Source organism: Lepidochelys kempii, chromosome 24 (assembly GCF_965140265.1).
Source record: "Lepidochelys kempii isolate rLepKem1 chromosome 24, rLepKem1.hap2, whole genome shotgun sequence".
Lineage (NCBI taxonomy): Eukaryota > Metazoa > Chordata > Testudines > Cheloniidae > Lepidochelys > Lepidochelys kempii.
Genome location: NC_133279.1, coordinates 3,381,707 through 3,402,141, shown reverse-complemented (window position 1 = coordinate 3,402,141; position 20,435 = coordinate 3,381,707). Strand labels below are relative to the sequence as shown.

General features: G+C 50.7%; 1 protein-coding gene across 3 annotated transcripts; it reads right to left on the bottom strand.

The window, feature by feature from the left end:
* Window positions 1-1,784: 1,784 nt before the first annotated feature.
* LOC140902687 (SLAM family member 8-like) lies at window positions 1,785-20,074 on the bottom strand. 3 transcript variants are annotated; one of them, XM_073323028.1, is made up of 7 exons: window positions 19,756-20,066; window positions 10,818-11,156; window positions 9,364-9,657; window positions 8,551-8,613; window positions 7,862-7,950; window positions 5,556-5,680; window positions 1,785-4,116 (listed from the first exon to the last, which is right to left on the bottom strand). In XM_073323028.1, the coding sequence occupies exons 1-6, from the start codon at window positions 19,970-19,972 to the stop codon at window positions 5,564-5,566; spliced, it is 1,119 nt and encodes a 372-aa protein (XP_073179129.1). In that variant the 5' UTR covers window positions 19,973-20,066; the 3' UTR covers window positions 1,785-4,116; window positions 5,556-5,563. The 3 variants fall into 3 exon arrangements, with proteins under 3 accessions (XP_073179129.1, XP_073179128.1, XP_073179130.1); XM_073323027.1 differs by having other exon boundaries at window positions 8,551-8,670; window positions 19,756-20,064; XM_073323029.1 differs by lacking the exon at window positions 1,785-4,116 and having other exon boundaries at window positions 5,567-5,680; window positions 7,873-7,950; window positions 8,551-8,670; window positions 19,756-20,074.
* Window positions 20,075-20,435: the final 361 nt, after the last annotated feature.

Here is a 20,435-nt window from a genome sequence, read left to right as displayed (position 1 = left end):
CACCTGGGAAAGAATTCTCTGTAGTAACTCCGGGGCCTCCCCGTCTAGTGTCCCATCTCCGGACATTGGAGATATTTGCGGCTACATGCCATTGTGGGCAGTCCCATCCTACCACCCCCTCCATAAACTTCTCAAACTCAGTCTTGAAGCCAGTTAGATTTTTTGCCCCCCCCCCGGCTCCCCTTGGGAGGTTGTTCCAGACCCTCACTCCTCTGACGGTTAGAAACCTTCGCCTAATTTCAAGCCTAAACTTGCTGTTGTCTGAGGCTCTTTTACCCCGTCCTGGTCCTGTCCGTGGCCCTGCAGCCCAGGCGTGCCAGCTGTTTGCAGCAACTCCACCCCCCCCCCGCCCGAGTCTGCAGACCCCTGCAGCGTGCACTGCTCTCACTTCCCTAGTTTCCTGTGGCTATTCGATGGTTGGACCCAACCTGCTCACCCGTGGGTAGCGGCCTCAGGTCTTCGGCTTCTTTATTGTAGCTGCTGCCTGCTTCGCTTGGCGTCTCCTCACAGCGGCTGTGTCCTCGGCCGGGCTGCAGCAGACGACCCCTCATGGGCTCTCCGGCCCATCGGTCCCTGTGCTGGGCCACTGGCTCGTCCCCGGGAGGGTGTGTGCTGGGAGGCGAGGAGGGGAGAGCAGGGGTGGCAGGTGTTGAAACCAGCCAAGCCAGGATGGAGCGGAGAGTGGCCTGGGAGCTGCCTCTGTCACCAAGACATTGGGCAGGGAAGGTTCAACGCGCCGACGCCCACAGGGGACCCACGGCACAGCAGGGTGGCCGGCAGAGGACCCAGAGGGGCCCCACAGCACAGAGTCCTGGTGCTGCCAGGTGAGACCAAGGGCCTAGGAGTAAACTTCCCTTGTAGCCATTGGGGGACCATGTTGGGACCCAACTGAGGCGATTTCAAAACTGCCATTGGGTCATGTCCCTGGGGGGCCCCAAGGGTGGGGAGCAGAGTGGGGGCAGGCATCCCGTCAGGATTTCAGGGAGTACTCCATGTTCCAAGACAGAGGGGGTCACCTCAGAGGCACAAACCCCCACACCAAACAGGAGAGCGAGAGATGACCCCCCGGCTCCTCCGGGAGCGAGAGGACTGGCAAAGGGTTGGTTGGGCAGGTGAGCATAGGCCAGGCTAGCGTAGCATACAGGAAGAAGGGGGCAGGAACGGTCAGGAGCAGGGGCCATCGAGGTTGGGTTTGGGACTTGAAAGGGGGAAATCACTGGGGGGAGACGCTGCTCTGCCCTGCTGAGCTTGTGTGTAATGAGGCAAGCCACCGAAAACAGGAGGCAAGCTCCGGAGAGCCCGTCCCCACTCGTCACCCGTTGGTGAACGGGAATGGCGTCGGGCGGCTCCTACCCTGAAGCTAGCATGGCGCTGGCTGTGACTGTCACTGGGGTGTCTGGGCATTGCTGCTTCTCCCCTCCCCCTGCGAAAGCAGGTAAGGACCCAGCTTTCCCTGGTTGGCGCGGGATGCACAAAAGAAAGAGGGAAGCAAGGAGAGACCAAGTTCTCTTTTCTCAGCGCTGGAATCCCTGAGCATTTTGGTTCGCACATCAGAGGAAATAGCAGGGTCAAGAGACACTCCCTGATCAGCCCCCCGTTCCGAACACCCCACTATTCTCCGGCCAAGGGGGTGAAAGCAGCATCTGTCGCCATCCACCGCAGGTGCGGGAGCTCGCTGCTTCAGGAGAACAGGCCCAAAGAGCTCCAAACCCTACTGGGGTCCCACCCATCATGCAAAGGCCCATTGCCCGCTCCCACCATCAGAAAAAACCCACAGCGGTTGGTTGTAAATTTGCATACATTTCCTTATATTTACATGAAAATAGCACAAATCATCCGATGCTTTATTGGACAGACTAATCTAACCGGGGACTGAAGCCAGGGCAAAAGCAGACTTGGAAACACTTCAGCGGAGGGGGCTACTTCTCCACACACAGAAACCACTGTCGGATTTCCCAAGAGAGGCTCCTGCTCTGTTTTCAGTTATATTACAAGAAGGCCTGGAGTCGCCCACTGAGATGAGGGCCGAGGCTCTGCTCGACTAGACAGTCAATCCCCAGTGTCAATAGACAGGACAGACAGGAGAAAGGAAGCACAGCAATCCTCCAAGCACTAGACCAACGCTGCCTTCCCCCACCAGAGCTTTTCCCAGTTAGTGTGTGGGAGGTGGGTCCGGGATCACCGTGGGCTGCCCAACTCTCCCCATCTTGCATGTGTCACTAGAGAGCCTAACAATCCTGATCCCAGCTGCCCAACCAAATCCGGCAGCAGGTTTTCTTTTCCTCCCCCCCGGCCCCTGAAAGATTTTTGGGCTTTTGATGATTTCTCCTCTGAAGAGCTTCTCTGAACTTAAAGGGGAACTTTCCTGGAACACAGGGCCACTTTGTGCTGATCTTCCAGGTCCTTTAATGTCTGAGGGTTGCTTAGCAGCTCTCGGAGAGGGTTTCCATGGTGTGAGTGCTGTGAACAGCAGGGGGGTGGTACAGATGCCAAATCACAATTACCCCTTTGATGTAGTGACAGCAAGGCCAGGCGCCCAGTAACAGAACACCGTGGGGCTAGCTACCCCTCTCTAACACCCACACCTCTGCCATTCACCTCTACAGGGAACCACCATCCTGTGTAGCATCTTCAGGCCAATACAAGACACGCTCATTGTCCCTCCCGGTAATTCCCTCCTGCTAGACTGTGTCCTTCTCTTCCTTGGCCAAGTAGGGGTGTAAGGGGGAAAAGTAAGACCTTCCAGATCTCGGGGCACCCCACCCTAGACATTACCCCTATAAGTAAGCGGACACATGCTCCCTTTCAGTGACTGCAGTAACTTATTGAATTGCTCTGGGGGGCAGGAAGGGCTGGAAACAGACTCCCGACTCCGATTCTTTCTTGAGGTTGCTCATGGCAGGGCTCAGCTCTGACCTGCAGCTTGTGCCCCTCAGCTTGAGCTTCAGGGCCTTCCCCACGGCCAGGTTCTACCGCCCTGGCTCACTTTCAGTGGCACCTTGCTCTGAGCAATCCTAGCGATCCCAGCAGGTGAAGGCGAGAGTGGCAGAATCTAGCCCTGACTCTTTAACCCGGTCAGTTTGTCTCTCATTAATATCACTTCTGCCAAGTCACCCTCAGCTCCCCGGATCTTCCTCAACACCTTCCCGCCCCAGTCTCAGCCAGAATAGCCCTGGGAAGAGCCTGCTGCGAGCTTGATATTCTGTGCTGCTTTTCTGCCGGCTACGTGTGGCTTTGCCCCTGCGCCTTTCTGCCTTGTGGTATTTGGCATGCAGGGAAATTTTGCTTTTATTTCTTCCACAGGATCCAGAATGTTTTGCGGCAAACTGCAATCTGACTGCCCTTTACTCAGTCAATCCCCAGTACCCTCAGTCAGTCACTAATTCAGACACCCTCCTACCTTCCTCTCCCCCCCTATAGTTCCCCTCCCTGCAAGGCACAGCACCATCTGTTCCTATTTCTACTTTAGAAAACTTCCCTTCCTCCAAGGATCACAAAGAGAACAGGCCCCTGGATCCAATGTCTCAGTCACATGTACATCGACCGTGCAGGGCTAGCATTATCAAACGGAATAGATAAATAAATACATGGTGCATCCAAGTCCCTCACAGCCCACAGCCCTGCAGCATCACACAGCCAGAAGGATGCCTCCATCCCGGGGGAGCCCATTTTCCGACGTTGCTTCTCCACAGTCATGCAGCTAGCGGGCCAGGCTCAGACGTGAGCGGTTTCCTTCTTGGCACGGGCCATTTTGCACCGTGGCACGTGCCCTCTCACCACCCTCCGCTCCTCAGTGGATGGCGGGATTCTGCCCCTGCTGGAGGCCAGTGCACCAACCATGGAAACACAGGCTCCTGTTCCCTCCCAGAGTCTGCTCCTCCGCCTTCACTCAGGTTCCTCCTTCCCAAAACAGTTGCTGAGGGCTTCACACACGAGGTTCTGAAACAACGCGGGGGTGGGGAAGCGTCGCAAGGCGGGCTCCGGAGCTGGAGAAGGTGTCTTCTTCCATTGGGGTTTGTGGGTGGAACTGAGACCGTTCAGCTACAGAGTTTGAGTGGGGCACACGGTGCACTTCAAAGCCCTTGGTAAGCTCTGATACGCCACCACATCTGGTTCCTGGGGGGAAAGAGAGAAGGGCTCAGCACCTGGCCAGCATGCCTCCCCCACCCCACCGCCTCTGTATCCTAAAGCATCGGCATGAAATGACTGATCAGACGGGCCCAGATTCTCAGCTGGTGCAAAACAGCACCTCTCCCCAGAGCTACACTGAGGTACAGCAGCTGATGACCTTGCCCCTCGCAGTACGCCTATTCCTACGCTCCCAGAAGTGGCTCTTTTTATTGTTCTCTTCCTCGTCCCCACTCAGAGGTGCTGGAACCACTGCCACACCCCCTGGTTTGAAGTGGTTTCCGTCATGTACATGGTTTACAGTTTGGTTCAATGGCTCTCAGCACCCCAACAATACAAATTGTTCCAGCCCCCCTGGCCCCATCCCAGCCTGCCTGTGAAGGAGATGGGGTGATCAGCCAGGTGGGACGGGAGGGTCTGTACTCTTCTCTCCCTCCATCCGTCTCTCTGCAGTCGGTGGAAGGTGCTGGGGCTCAGCACCTCTGAAATCCAGGCTCTGCTGGCCAGGTTTTCAAGAGCTCCCCACACTCAGCCAGACCCATTGTCCTCAGCAAGCGAGGAGGGGAGTCTCCATTATTTTCAAGAAGTGAGGAGACGTTTCCATTTTCCCAACGGGAGATGCCAAGTGCTGAGCTCTCTTGAAAATCCAGCACCTCCCGCTGGGACCCAACACTTGCCCCATTCCAGGACACAGGCCGCTTCTGAAATTTGGGTCAAAGCAAAGGCCTTGTCCATCTTCAGTGCTGCAGCGATTTGAGGAAAGGACTGATTTGCAACCAGTTCAGTTAAATGGGTGCTAGCTCCCTGTGTGGACGCTCGTAATCTGATTTGAATCTGGTTTGTGAATGAGTTCGTTCGTCAGTTCCTCATCCCATTCAGCTAAATCGACAAACTGGATTTAAAATGAATTAAGAGCATCCACTCAGGGGCTTGCATTGGTTTAACTAAATCAGTTTTTCAAGCAGTTTAAATTAAGCCACTGTGACTTTGGTTACAGACAAGGCCAGCCCCTTGAGATGTGGCCCTTTGGAGGAGACAGTGTGGCCTAGCGGATAGAGCACTGGGCTGGGACTCAGGAGATCTCGGTTTTATCCCTGACTCTGCCTCTGGCCTGCTTGGCAAGTCACTGACTCGCTCTGTGCCTCAGTTTTCCCATCAGTGAAATGGGCATAAGGATCCTGACCTCCTTTCTAAAGTGCATTGAGACCTATGGACGAGAAACGCTCTGGAACAGCTCGGCACTATGTTATTATTCCCAAAATGTCCAGTTCTGGGTAAACAGCAGCAGCTGTGGGAGAGCATCTCAACTCCTGGATGCTTTATCTGAATCCAGCCTACACTCCAAACCTTTCCAGATCCTCCCATCCCCCAAGCTGTCCCTTGGCCACGTCTTTAAACACATGGACAGAAAGCAGCGTCTCCCTCACCTGGGGGCCTATGTGACCTCCTCGGATGTATTCTCGGGGGTCCTTTGGAGCTGGTCGTAGATTGTGGTGATTAAAGGCTCTTTCTGTGGGCTCCGCTCTGTGTTATTTTCCAGGTGACGTAGGGCCTGAAACAAAAGCAGACACGTTTGTTATGGGGAGGACTTTGCAAGCCATTTTCTCAGCAGATGAATTTGGTAAAAATTCTCCTCCAAAATCAGCAAGGGTTGAACGTGCCAGAGCACAGACTTCTACCACCTGAACTAGCAGAGCAACTCCATTACCTGGTAACAGTTGTAGGTTGTTATCCTCTAGGCAGACCAGAGCGGGACATGACACACAGTGCTGTTACCCTTGCAGCAGTGGACATGGCTTAATCTCACACCTCCAAACTCAAACCTCTACGCTAAATGAGGAAACCCTGGTAGGAACATTGTTTGTATGAAGTGTTTGGTCCTCAGTCCTTGCAATGGTTTGATCTGTCTGTGAAGACCCCACCATGGGTCATCAGCAGGGATAAACCCAGCACCTTCAGCCTCAAGAAGCACAAACCACATCAGCTTGGGCTAAAGGAGCGACACTGTTAACCAATAGCAGTAGTAGGTTGTTATCCTCTGCATACCAGTCACTAGAGGGAGACGTGGCACAGTTGGGCAGCGGGGTTCCCATTCACACAACACTGTCTTGGTGCAGCATGCCAACCGGTGGCTGCACCAGTGCATTCTGGGATCCTGGAGGCACGGATCCCATAGTGCCTTATACTTCTGCTGTCAGCAAAGACCACTGGGTAGCTTCCACCCTGCTTTGCGAGACAGGATGCATCTGAACCCTTGGGACTCCTGGCCTCTCCATCAGTGTATAGACAAAGATGTGGGGGGGGGGGAAGGGGCTCTTCACATTGCCCACATGTGCAGTGCCTGCCTGAAGGGCTCCTCCATGTGCAAACACAGGCAGATGGCCGGCTGGCCTGCTCCCCTCCTTACACCTAAGCAAGGAGCAATAAACAGGACAGTGCGGATGTGGTGTAGGACGACACACTGCAGGCTCCTAGGGTCACTCTTCACCGCACAGCACAGCCGGGTTAGCCTCGCCCGGCTCTGAGCAGCCACCCTGCAAAGCCCTGCCCATCTTACTGAGTCTTCACTGGTGCTTGCACTCCCCCACCCACCCCGCTAGGACTTCTGGGGGCAGATCCCCCGGCTCTTAGCATTGCCGTGCGCCCAGTCGCTCTGATTCTTTCCCAGTGGTTTGTGGGAGAACTTGTCCGTCCTGCTGGGCATGTAGGGGATTGTGGGAAGGCACTGGAGGGCTAGGTGGGCCGTAGCCTGCAGCCATGCCGCAAAGCGGGTGGGGGACCGGCCTGAGTGAAAGCAACACCCTGGCTCTAACCCACCCCCCGTGGAGCCAGCAGCGCAGGTTTGAAAGCACCACTGAACTCAGGAGAGAGGGTTGTGTGTGGACGGGAGGGAGACAGGGGCAGCCCAAATAAGAGCCAAACAAGAGACATACAAGGGTACCCCCAGCGAGGTACAAAGGTGCAAACGTACACACCCAGGGGAGATCACACTTCCAAAGGGAAGAGAAGAGACATACACACCGCAGAGAGAGCAACCCCCTTCCAGAAAGGACACATGCACTCATTAGAAAGACAGCCCCGGCCCCCAGAATGGAGCAACACACAGAGAAGCTCTACGCACACCCGAATGACAGCTACAGCCCCAGAGGAGATGCACAAACCAGACAGGGGAACGGTGTGCAGCACACAGGAGCATCACGCACACACACAACCCAGCCGAGAGAGAAGTCATGCAGATGCTTACGCACGCCTCCCCGGGTGCAGAGCCTGATGCTCCCCAGAGGAGACACACACACCCACACCCAGCAAAGAGCAGCCACACCCAGACAGAAGAGCGACACAATGGACAGAAAGGAGCAATGCACGTGTCAAAGAGAGAAAGAGCCCACCCGCTACTCCCTCTCCTCCTTGGGCCAGGCAGCTCGTGATTGACAGAAGTGATCATTTCTGCTGGGCAAAACAGCAGAACCTGGTGGCCGTAGCAAGAGGATGTAACTTCCTGGAGCTGCCACAAGAAGGAAGTTTAAAGAGGACGTCAGAATCCCTTCCCCTAGAGAGATCACAGTCCAAACACACAAAGGGCGAGACATCTAGAGGGAGGATCTCTTTCCTACAGCCCTGCCTGCTGCATCACTTATTGCTAATGTCTAATGAAAGAGCCCCGGCCATCCCCCTGCACAAGGCAGTGCTTGGTGGGGAAGGCTGCTGGATAACCTCAACTCAGAGCACTCACCTGGTCATTACCTTCTGGGGGACTCCTCAAGATCTCAGTGTACTGTGGGTCAGACGGACTTTCTTCCACTGGGCCCGTGGGGGTGGCAGCTAAGGAAAGAGCATGAGGTTAAGAGAGAAGCGAGAAAAACCAAGTTCCAAGCAGCCCGGAGCGTCGGGATCTTTGCCACTTGCGCCTCACATCTCTCGTGAGCTGAGCCCTGCACAGATCCAAATCCACAGAGCCACCCCCACAAAATCACGGGCAGGGAATCATGCGAGTCCTTCTCCAGAGAAGACACAATCAGGCATGTTTGATGCTAAGATGCTGAATCCTGGGTACATTTGGATCATAATGAAAACGGGGTTAAGGCCTTGAATATGACGGGCATTGGGCCTATTCTCCCCGTGGCCAACTCTCATGAGTTTATCATGAGCCTCGCGGTAGTTGGTATGTTTCTTTAAGCCGCAGCTCCTGGAGTCATGTGATTACGGGAGAGTCTCTGCGCTCATTCAAAAAAAAAAGCCAGATTCTAGCCTCCTTTGCAGAAGAGAGTTCAGATCAGAGCCCTGCACAGGACTATTATTTAATCGCTGCTATTACGGCAGCGCATCCTGCGGGATCCCAGTCCTGCTGCAGGGCTCTAGTTCAGACATCACAGCAGAGTCCAGCCCTGGTGCAAGCGATGGGCTGGAAAGGGCTTTCCTTACCTGGGTCAGCTGACTTCTCGTTGTTCATCCGCCAACACCAGACTGCAGTCCCAAGGCTTAGCACTAACAGGAAGAAAGTCAGCACAATGTACCCTGGCTTCGAGAAGGACGCGTCTGCATCTGGAATGGCAGAGGCTGGAGGTTAGCGGCATCCCGCCAGGGCTTGGGGGTAATGAAGAGCCAGGGCTTAACGTCCCCTAGCCATCAGGCCGCAGCTGAAACAGATGCCGCCGCTCATGGGGCCTGAGCTGAAAGGGAACCTTCAGTGGCTGTGGGACAGACCCATGGTGAGAAGGGGACTTCAGACTCTACGCCCAGCAAGGCCATTTGCTCCCAGTCATGGGGGTGTTATTTGTTCACATGGGGCCCCTCTGAAGAGTAACCAGACCCAACAATGACTGAGCTGGATACAAACCAACGACCCGTTTGATACCCAAATCCCCTGAGGAACGCAGTCCCTTTCTATGCTGTGTAGCAAACGGGGCAGTGTTTCTTAGGCAACTCCTCATGCCCCTCATTAGATCTGCATCTCCCATCCCCATAGCCTCTGGGCAGCATAAGCGAACGTAGCATCAGGACACCGCAGTGAGGTAGAGCGGCGGGATCGTCCCTCATTTCTACAGACAGGGAAACTGAGGCATGGGGGGGAAGTGGCTGGACCAAGGCCACCTAGCAGGTTAATGGCCGAGCTGGGAATAAAAGTGAGGTCTCTCGAGTCCCAAGCTGGTGACCTAACCACTAGACCGCACTCTCTCCCTGAACCAAAGCATCAAGTGTTGCCATCAACACAGAGACAGGCCACAAGCCCCTCACCTCCACTGCGGCAGATGCTCTGCAGGTCGAAGGAGACGATCTTCTGATCCACAGGGTTGCTGACCGTGCAGGTGTAGGTGGCATTCCGGGAGCTGGGCAGCACAGACAGCTGGAGCGTCCTGCCATCAGGGGAGAGCTGGTGCCGAGCCGGATCCAGCTCTTGGACTGGGTTCCCTTTCCCCCAGGAGATGCTCACATTTCCCTTCCCCGAGCCCTGGCATTGCAGCGTGACGTTGCACCCCTCCAGCGTGCTGGCGAGCAGCTGACTCCGGATCCGGGGCTGCGGCACGGGCTCTGTGTTCAAAGACAAGCGACATTCAGAGGAATCGGATCCGCTCCGGTCACCGTGACAGCTGATCCCTGCTGCTCGGAGCCCCGTTCACCCCGTTCACCCCGACCCTGACCCAGGGCAGGTTGGAAGTTCCAGAAGGGAAGAATGTGACTGAGCGCGCCCTTAGTGAGGCAGAAATTCCTCGGAATGCAGGAGTTCTGAGTGTAGCTAAACAGCACGGTCCAGGAGACGGGCCACCTTAGAGCTGGTCTACAGGAGAAGGTGAGGTTGACCCTGTTTTATCCATACAGTAAAACCCCCACCAGGCACACGCCATAATCTTGGAGCTGAATCTCTCTGCAGGACTCTGTATTACCAGCCCCCAACCTTGAAAAAAAATCACGAGTCAAGCCCTCAAGCAAGGAAGATGATTTTTAAGCCAGAGGGTTTTGAAGCCAAACCACACACTTTCCTTGCCTTTGGCGTCACTCCCGTCACCATTTCTAGCTTCTCTCTGCAACCAGGATGAGAAATATTTTTTAGAAAGGAAAGCTGAGATTCTCATGCAGTCTCTTGATTCCAGCAGCTGGGGCTTTAAGAGCCATGCCAGCGAGGGTGAGAATTGCGGTAACATTGTTTGACAGCACTGGCTTTCCTGTGCTCAACGTTGGGAGGGGGAGTCATTGGAGGGGGGTGGTAGCTGTGGGGGGAGGGGAGAGGCTGGAAGTGGTGGGTGTGGCTGAAGCTTTGACTTTGAGCATCCTGGGTAAAATTAAGGCACATGCAGGGAGCTAGGACTGGGGTTATATGCTGCTTAAAACCTTTATTGAACCTTAATAGGTGCATAGACCCCGTGCTGGCCCCTCTGCACAGGGGAGAATTTCACCCCAAGTGCACAAAATCATTTGGCAGTGTGGCCTAGTGGATCGAGCACTGAACTGGGGCTCAGAAGACTTGGGGTCTATTCCTGACTCTGCCCCTCTCCTGCTGGGTGACCTAAGGTGTGTCCCTGCCCTGTGCCTCAGTTTCCCCATCTGCAAAATGGGGGTAATGCTACTGACCTCTATTGTAAATTGCTTTGAGATCTACAAATGGAAAGAGTGAGGGATTACTGTTACTATCAGAGCTTCAGGCACTGTGTACTCCTGGAAACGCCGTTAAATAGCGATTTGTCAGCACTTACCATAGACCGTGAGGAGAAAGGCCTGATCCTCCACAGTTGCTGGTACGATCTTAACCCGGGCCTCATAAACTCCGCTATCGCCCAGCTCCAGAGCCTTGATCCTCAGTGAGGTCTTGTACATTTCTAGCCTCTGCTGAAATCTGTCGCTGGGATCCGGTCGCTCAAACTTCCCTCCATTGAACTCAGCCAGCTGGATCGTCTCACCTGTCCCAGCCTTAAAGCTCCATTCGATTTTTTTCACCTTTTTCCCGGGGGATAGATCCACAGACAGCACGACCGATCCTCCCAGAGTCCCATTCACCAGGTGGCGGGGAGTCGGTGCTTGGGCAACCAGGATATCTAAGAAAGAGGGCAAGGCAGAAATGTTACAGCCTTCTAGCGTGTCACAAGATAAACAGAAAAGCAGCAGAAAGGAGGCAAATCGAAGCAGGGTTTTTAGTTTGCTAAATTTCCCTTCCAGGCTGCATCTCTGTGTGCTCTCAGTAGCTCATCAGGTTATGTCTAGGCTGCAGCTCAGGGGTGCATTTGCAGCAGACAGACATGCCCACCCTAGCTCTAATCTAGCTAGCTCAGGTACTGGCTAGCTACCTGTGTACTCAGTGTCCCGGGGGCCTTGCACAGCCTACGGTGCTGCGGCTTCCCTGCTATTGATGCATGAGCAAGCAAGATTAAAGTGGATCCGTCTACACCTGCCACAATCACACACCCTGAGGGCAGCATAGACACAAGCTGAGAGGGAAGGGAAACGCCTCTGTGACACGTGGCTAGAAAGGGTTAAACATCCGGCCAAATAAATAACCATCATAAGATATGTGGGGAAATAATGTTTGTGGTTTTGTGTACTTACATATGTATGAGTAGGGTGGACAATGTTAATCAGGTTTCAGAGGAGCAGCCGTGTTAGTCTGTATTCACAACAAGAAAAGGAGGACGTGTGGCACCTTAGAGACTAACCAATTTATTTGAGCATGAGCTTTCGTGAGCTACAGCTCACTTCATCGGATACATACTGTGGAAAGTGTAGAAGATCTTTTTATATACACACAAAGCATGAAAAAATACCTCCTCCCACCCCACTCTCCTGCTGGTAATAGCTTATCTAAAGTGATCACTCTCCTTACAATGTGTATGATAATCAAGTTGGGCCATTTCCAGCACAAATCCAGGTTTTCTCACACCCCCCCCCCACACACAAACCCACTCTCCTGCTGGTAATAGCTTATCTAAAGTGACCACTCTCCTTACAATATGTATGATAATCAAGGTGGGCCATTTCCAGCACATATCCAGGGTTTAAGAAGAACATCTGAGGGTGGTGGGGGTGTGTGTTAAACAGCAGTCCCTGTCTACACTGTATTCTGATAATTCAGAGATCAAAAGAACATCCTGTCATGTAAATGAATTGTAAACACGGGATATCTCAGTATTCATCTCTCTTTGAAATGTCCTGTGAATGGTGGAGGAACAAGCAAATGGCCTTATGTTAATTCTATAGCTAAGTACCGGTGATAGACCTCCTTCAAAGTCTTCCTAATTCCCTTTTGTTCCCTGAGGAATTCCAACTTGTCAAAAGACATGAAATTGTATAAAAGATCTTTGGGTCCTGATTCTGTCATCTCACATCTGCTTAGGCGTCTCATCAGGGAAAGTCTGAGTTGCAAGAGTGAGGTCCCAGTTATGCTGGTACACCCGGAATATGAGATTTGGACATTGAACTATGACCTATGACCTATTTCTGAAGGAACTCTTTGCCCCTACAAAGCTCACCAGCTCTGCTCTGAATCTCAACCTCAGTGAACCGAACTCATGTCTTTGTAAATATTGATCTTTTAACCATATCCTCTCTCTTTTTTTTAATAAATTTTAGTTTCGTATAAATAAGAACTGGCTGTAGTATGTATTTGGGTAAGATCTGGAACATTCGTTAACCTGGGAGGTGACGTGTCCAATCCTTCAGGATTGGGAGAACCTTTTCTTTTAAATGATGAAATAAGATTGACAGAATTTTTCATCATATTTGATGTGGGTACCTGGATGGCAGCCTGAGACCGGATCACTTGAAGGGAACTGTGTTGTTTGGACTTCTGAGTAACCAGTGAGGTAATAAAGAAGCTGTTTTATGCTGGCTTGGTGAATCTAAGTATTGGATTATCCACCAGCTTTAGGGGGGTTGTCTGCCCCATTCTTTGCAGTTCACCCTAATTGAGGGACCACAGCTGGGCCCCCCCAGGACTCCGGTCACAATCACACACCCTGAGGGCAGCGTAGACACACGCGGAGAAGGAAGGGAAACGCCTCCCTGTGCAGAGGGCTTGCACAAGGCATGCTGCACCACTTGAGTTCTCAGCATAGGGTTTCAGAGCGTGCTAAGTGGCACTTATGCCTTCTGTAGTGGCCCTTTCACGGGGTACATTCACTCTTCACGAGTTTTGCCTGAGCCTGCAAATTGTTATCAGGTGAATAGTCACATAGGCCACAAAGATATTTAAGCTCCTGACTGCCCTATAGAAGTTTGATGGCATTTAGACTTCTATGATCTAGACCATAGAACTTAGACTGTGAGCTCCTTGGGGCACGGACTGTCTTCGTTCTGCATTTGTCCGGCCCCTAACACAGCAGAATCCTGGTCCAGGAGTGGAGCTGCCAGATAATAATTACAGCCCCATTGAGATCAAGGGCTTGCAGGGCTAGAGCCACAAGTGGAGACCATTTGGTCAGGGTAATGCATTTCCCCAGATCCAGCCTCCCGTTTGCAGGAAGACGTTCCTGTTGACAAGGAAACCGGCGAAGATTCTGAGCTCAGCTGTTTCTTTTTAGCCCACGTTCATCAGAACCGCTTTGGTCGAGAAGAATTGAAGCAGGAATCTCATCAGAACAACAGCCCCTGAGATTTTGGGAAGGGTTCCCCATAAACATGGCCACATCACCTTGCTTTCTTCGTTTGCCCTAGTAGATTGACAGCAGCGAAGCAGCTGGTAAGCTGAGACCCCCTGCTGAATAATAGCTCAGGGAGTGTGTCTACACGGCCATCATGCACCATTAAGATACATTTTAGTTCATGCTGGTCTGGTTGTGTGATCCTCTGCGAAAGCCTAGCCCTGAAAGCACCTTGGAGGGAGGGGAAATTAATGTTCTATATTTTGTTTCTATAACAACAAATGCCAGCCTCATTAAAAGCCAACTAAAGCCTGCTGAGAAATCTGATATTTCTTTGGGATTAGGCCATGGGATCCCCCCCCGCACACCATCTGGTGCATTTTCAAACTGTGTTGACGCAGGCACGTGTGTGCAGTGCAGGGGAGTTTCACCCTGGGTGAAGAATGATAGCGGGCCAGCTCAGATGTCTTTGCGGAGGCAAAGCCTTCCTTGGACTCAGCTGGGGCATAGGTCCACATGGTGTAGATTAGCTTCACTTTATTGAAGTGAATAGGAGCCCCCAATACCCAGAGGATATCCATCAGCATTGCTCCATTGATTGCTATGGGAATAGTCTGATTTACAACAGCAGCAAATTTGGCCCTGGGTAAACAATAGCCAACACCTTTCACCCTTTAGGATCCCAAAGGGGTTTGCAAACTGGATTGGCTAGCTCCTCCAAGCTATACTCTAGCTCAGCCAGGAGTTATAAGATGGAGGCAGGAGGCACTGGGTGAGGTTCCCAGGCTGTGCTCTGCAGGTCAGACTCCATGTCAGAATGGTCCCTTATGGGGTTAACAAAAACCATCTATAGAAAGGGATCATTTCACCCACCACCAAAATGCAGCCACCTCTGGGGTAGAAGAGGGCAGCTGTTTAATACCACACCTCCAATCTGATTTTAAAAGCTGACCAGGTCTGTTCTCATCCAGTCCTGGATGGAAGGGAAGGTGCTGTAGGCTGTTGGCCTATTGCCCCAGCTCAGGAAAGGCTCCCACCAGAACCAGAGCCCTCTGCTCTTTCAGCCTTTATAGGCATCAGGTGCACATCAGGTAGTCACCTGGCCCCTTCCCAGCTGGGGGTGATCATGCCGACCCCCAGGCCCAACGCCTGTTACCAAGAATCGAGGGAAAAGGGGAAGGGGAAACAGGGAGGGGGGAAGACCAAGGGGTAGGGGGGTGCAATGGGATGTGGCATTCATTGCAAGGGTCGCCCCAGTGGTTAGGGAAGCAGCTATGACACAGGATGCCAGGCTTCCTGTTTCAGAGTAGCAGCCGTGTTAGTCTGTATTCGCAGAAAGAAAAGGAGTACTTGTGGCACCTTAGAGACTAACCAATTTATTTGAGCATAAGCTTTCGTAAGCTACAGCTCACATTTAGGCTCAGATCTTCAGAGGTATTTAGGTGCCTAACTCTCACTGAAATCACAGGTGTCTAAATACCTTTGACAACATGGGCCTACATTGCTCTGTGCCTCAGTTTCCCCATCTGTAAAATGAGGTAAGTAGCACTGCCCTGCTTCACAGCGGTTTGGTGAGGACAAATCCATTAATGATTTTGAGGTGCCCAGATATTAAGGTGATGGGGGGCCAGGAAAGTACTTATGATTTACAGTTTTAACCCTGGTGCCCTGACTAAATTCCAGCTTGGCTACAGTCTTGTTTCACATCCTCTTGTATAATGTTGCTGGGTGCTGTTAAACAGCTGCCCTACCCCACCCCAGAGGTGGGCAAAATGATCTCTGGCTTTAACGTGTTAAATCTTTGGGATGAAAGGTGCCATGTTACTGAATTTAAACCTAGTCCCACAAGCCATGATTTCCCTTCTCCCGTCGCCAGAGTGGATGTGGAGAAGAAACAGCTGTGCCTGTGTATTAAAGAAGATTAAATACCAACATCAGAGAGTTTACTTCCTATAAACCTTCCCGCAGCCCACATTACAAGCTGCCTCTTTGCATTGCTTTGTACACAGCTCTGCATAAGAAGTGCTCAGCATCCGTGGGGCTTTTGTTATGCTGATCCTATTTGTCTGATTTCAGAGTAGCAGCCGTGTTAGTCTGTATTCGCAAAAAGAAAAGGAGTACTTGTGGCACCTTAGAGACTAACCCATTTATTTGAGCATGAGCTTTCGAAAGCTCATGCTCAAATAAATGGGTTAGTCTCTAAGGTGCCACAAGTACTCCTTTTCTTTTTGCTATTTGTCTGAGGCGTCCTTTGATTTTCTTTTTTTTTAAATCTGTGCTTTAAAACTCTTGTGGCTTTCCTGTGATTTAGCTCCTCTTGCATGTCACCTGTGTCAGGCTAGCAGGTTTACAGTAATTGTACAGTGCCTGGTGGTTAGGGTGCTAACCTGTAATGTCTGGTCCTGACTCAGGAAAGTCACTAAGCACGTGCTAAAGGGTCAGATTTTCTCCAGAGCTCAGGGCCAGATGTCCCAGCACTCAGCACTTACAACTGGGGCTGGACTCTCCAGAGGGCACAGCGCGCCCTGGAGAGCCAAGGTACGTAACTGACCATCTAGCCTGATTTGTGAGTGCTGAGACCTTTTGAAAATCCTGGTCTCTGGATAAAATCCAAGTCCCACACACAGATCCCACTGACTTGAACGGGGACCTGGGTTTCACCCACGGCACTTCCCTGAACGGGGGCCTTTGTCAGCGGTCAACAGGCAGCACAAAGCGAGTTGGCTTTGGCTGGGGGCCATTTGCCATGAACCCCCACCCAGGAAGGTAGACGAGGCCCCAAAATCCTACTTCAAGTTAATTTGCCTCATCAGTATTTCCAGACTCTTGGGACAGTTCCACAACTTGAAAGCTCTGACAGCCGACCTGCACCTGCCTGTATCAGGTACTTCTGTGGCCCCAGGTGTGTTTCCTTTGATGTTTCCACAACAAACAAACAAAAAAAACATGTATTAACCACCTAGGCCCAGCTGGGGCTCAACTAACCGTGTCTACCCAACACACATGAACGCACCAGGCCTAGCTACATGCATGCTACTTCTCTGGCTGGCTTCTACAACGCAGAGCTCAGTAAACACCATGCTTTACTTGGTGGCTTTACTCGAAGGCTTGCAAACTATGTAATAGGATACTGCTCTATTCCTGGATGCAGCAGCCCCTGCAACAGTAGCACCTGAGTGCCTCACATTTTTAATTTATTTATTCTCACAACATCCCTCTGAGGTAGGGGAGGGTTGGTACCCCTGTTTTACATATGGGGAAACTGAGGCACGGATAGACTAAGCCTCACACAGGAAGGTTGTGGCCGAGCAGGAAATTGGCTCTCTGAGGTCAAACACAATTTGACTGGGGAAAATTGGGTGAAATCCTCGGTCTTGTGGCCAGACTAGATGATCAAAATGCACCTTTTTGGCCTTAAAATATATGAATGAAAGTTTCAGGCTAGGGTGCTAACCACTGGACCATCCTTCCTCATCTCTGGAATACTTGGCTTTATTAATGCTTCCAACTGTATTTAATTTTAGGGATGTTCATCAAGATCTCTGCAAAACTCTGCACATACTAGCAACTGGTACAGCCACATACATCAGCGGCTTGGCGCAGAACCACCCAAAATTTTTCCCATTGTCCTCATCTGTTGTCAGGCCAGTTTACCAGAGGCCAGTAGCTCGGCTGATGTGTGGGGCTTGCCATGATCCTGACTTGTTCTTTAGAAAAGGCAACCGTTCCATAGCCACATATTTGGTCTCAGCTGTTCTGTTTCCGTTTGCTGCTTCTGCACCATTGTTCAGGGTAGTTTTAGGAAATGATGGGTTGGAAAGCCACCATGGCTGGGTGACTTTGCTACAATGAAATAATTTCCTGAGTTTGTCAGCGTGGTGCGATTTTTATCCTGTTTACCCAGAAGTTGTTTGGAACAGGTTAATCTTGGTAAATCCCTGGTCTCAAACTGCGAAAAGCTGGCTGCTCGTGGGGGAAGAGTGGATCATAACAGAAAGGTCTACGAGTTGAAGGGGAGAAGCATAAATGCTATGGTGCCACAGGAAACTTTAAGATAGATAGATAGATCAGATGGCAGGATAGATAAATAGATGGGAAAGACCACTGAATAATGATGAGAGATAGAGATAGATGTAGGATGTTGTCAAGGTTCCTTCCCCACTCTGAACTCTAGGGTACAGATGTGGGGACCTGCATGAAAAACCCCCTAAGCTTATTTTTACCAGCTTAGGTTAAAACTTCCCCAAGGCACAACCTATTTTACCTTTTGCCCTTGGACATTATTGCTGCCACCACCAAGCATCTAACAAATATATAACAGGGAAAGAGCCCGCTTGGAGATGTCTTTCCCCCCAAAATCCTCCCCAAACCTTACACCCCCTTTCCTGGGGAAGGCTTGATAAAAATCCTCACCAATTTGCATAGGTGAACACAGACCCAAACCTTTGGATCTTAAGAACAATAAAAAAGCAATCAGTTTCTTAAAAGAAGAATTTTAATAGAAGAAAAAGTAAAAAGAATCACCTCTGTAAAATCAGGATGGTAAATACCTTACGGGGTAATTAGATTCAAAACATAGAGAATCCCTCTAGGCAAAACCTTAAGTTACAAAAAGACACAAAAACAGGAATCTACATTCCATTCAGCACAGCTTATTTTAACAAAACAGCCATTTAAACAAAACAGAATCTAACACATCTCTAGCTAGATTACTTACTAAATTCTAAGACTCTATTCCTGTTCTGTTCCCTGCAAAACATCACACAGACAGAAAGAATCTTTGTCCCCCCCCCCCCCCCAGCTTTGAAAGTATCTTGTCTCCTCATTGGTCATTTTGGTCAGGTACCAGCGAGGTTATCCTAGCTTCTTAACCCTTTACAGATGAAAGGGTTTTTCCTCCGGCCAGGAGGGATTTTAAAGGTATTTACCCTTCCTTTTATATTTATGACAGATGTAGTTAAGAATTATCACTGATTTGAAGCAAGTGATCATGGTGTATTTTGTACGTGGATCAGTCCAATTTCGGTCTAATCAAATCACAGCAGGGACGTGCAGTTGTTGAGAGATATTTTGGATCTGCGTTTGTTCAGTGCTAACCCATTTTTGGTGGCAGCTCATCGTTACACCAGACCTTTGTCCTACACAATTGTGCAGACAGAGGAGAACAAAGAGAGCAATCGGGAAGAGCTACATCATGAGAAATGTCCTTTCATCTTCCTTATCTGCACGGCAGAATCATGAACCTGGGGGTTGAGACAAGCATCCTTTCTTTAAAAAAATGGTGACATTATGTTTTGCAGCAGCGTATTTTGTAAAAACAGCAAGTTTTAGGAACAAGATCTCTCTGCTGCTCTGTCTCTGCTATTAAATGGTTTCTCTAGAACTGTGGCTTTGGTGAGAATTATTAGATCTGTGGATTAGCAAAGTGAGAATTAACGGAGGTTCTTCTGTCTTGCTCTACATAAGAGCCCAAGCTCTCAGCTGATATAAAATGGCAAAGCTGCACTGGGTTCAGTGGGTCTACAGCAGTTTACACCAGCTGGGCACCTGGCCCGTAACGTTCATGAGCTGTTGATAAAAATCAGATGATAAATTTGCAGAGACTAACCTCCTTTCTTCAGACACCTGAAAATCAACAACCTAAGGAAGAAATCCCGATTGTCAGCATCCTTTATTTCTTCGGTGATACAGTTATAAATTCTTAAAAAAAACCAACACCACACAATCAACTGGATTAGATAACACTCTGGAAAATATCTAGCAACAAATCTGCAGTGGGTGAAAATAAATTGGTCTAGAGAACTGTTACACCTCTATTAATATATCTTTGATATTCCACTCGCATTAATTTAACATGCAATAACTATCCAATCTGAAAAAATGCATAGAAAGCTGCCATAAATGCATTGAAAACAATTTACTATGGGGAAAAATATACCAGCTGGTTCTCCCTTCAGTCTCCTGCTCTTTGCTATACTTTCTGACATTATAGTATTCCTTTGTCCTTGTGCCAGACTCTGCCCTGTGTGCGTAGAATTTAAACCAGTTCTGGTTCACCTACCTGGAGAAAGGCTGATCAGCGTCACTAGCAATAAAGGGAGAGAGGGTTTTTTGCTGGACACCTCCATGTCTTCACCACTCTCTGGGTGTCTCCGCTGATCCTGATAGCAGAAGCAGATGCTGGGAGATGGGGAGGAGCAACACTGCATCATGGCACACCCTCTAGGGGTCTGTGTATCCAGGAGCTTAGCACCATTATTAATTAACTGATTATCCATTGGTACACGAGAGAGTATGCAGGGCACAGGTCAGTGTGTACAAAAAATCATAACTGCTTCTCTGACGGCTGGATTTGCAACATGGCCCTTCTGCCAGGCTGTTGAGTGCTTGCTTATACCCAAGTATTGATGTCCTGGCTCGTTACGGAATCTTACATCAGGACAATTAAATCGTCACCTCCCCAGATTCAAATCCCCCTTGGGCTAGGGGCATTCCTAGGACATTGTCTCCAAATCTAAGGTCTGGCCTGTGCACGGGTTTAACTATGTCTGTGTGTCGATCAGCCCTAAACAAGGATCCACAGGGAAACCCCAAGAATGAAGGAACCCAGGGCTCGATCCTGGGCAGTGCTGAGAACCTTCAGCTCACATTGACGTCAATGGGAGCGAAAGACTCTGACCCTGAAAGGGGTCTCGCCCCCGATCTCCCATGGGACCTGGGAGGAGCTGGACGAAAGGACTT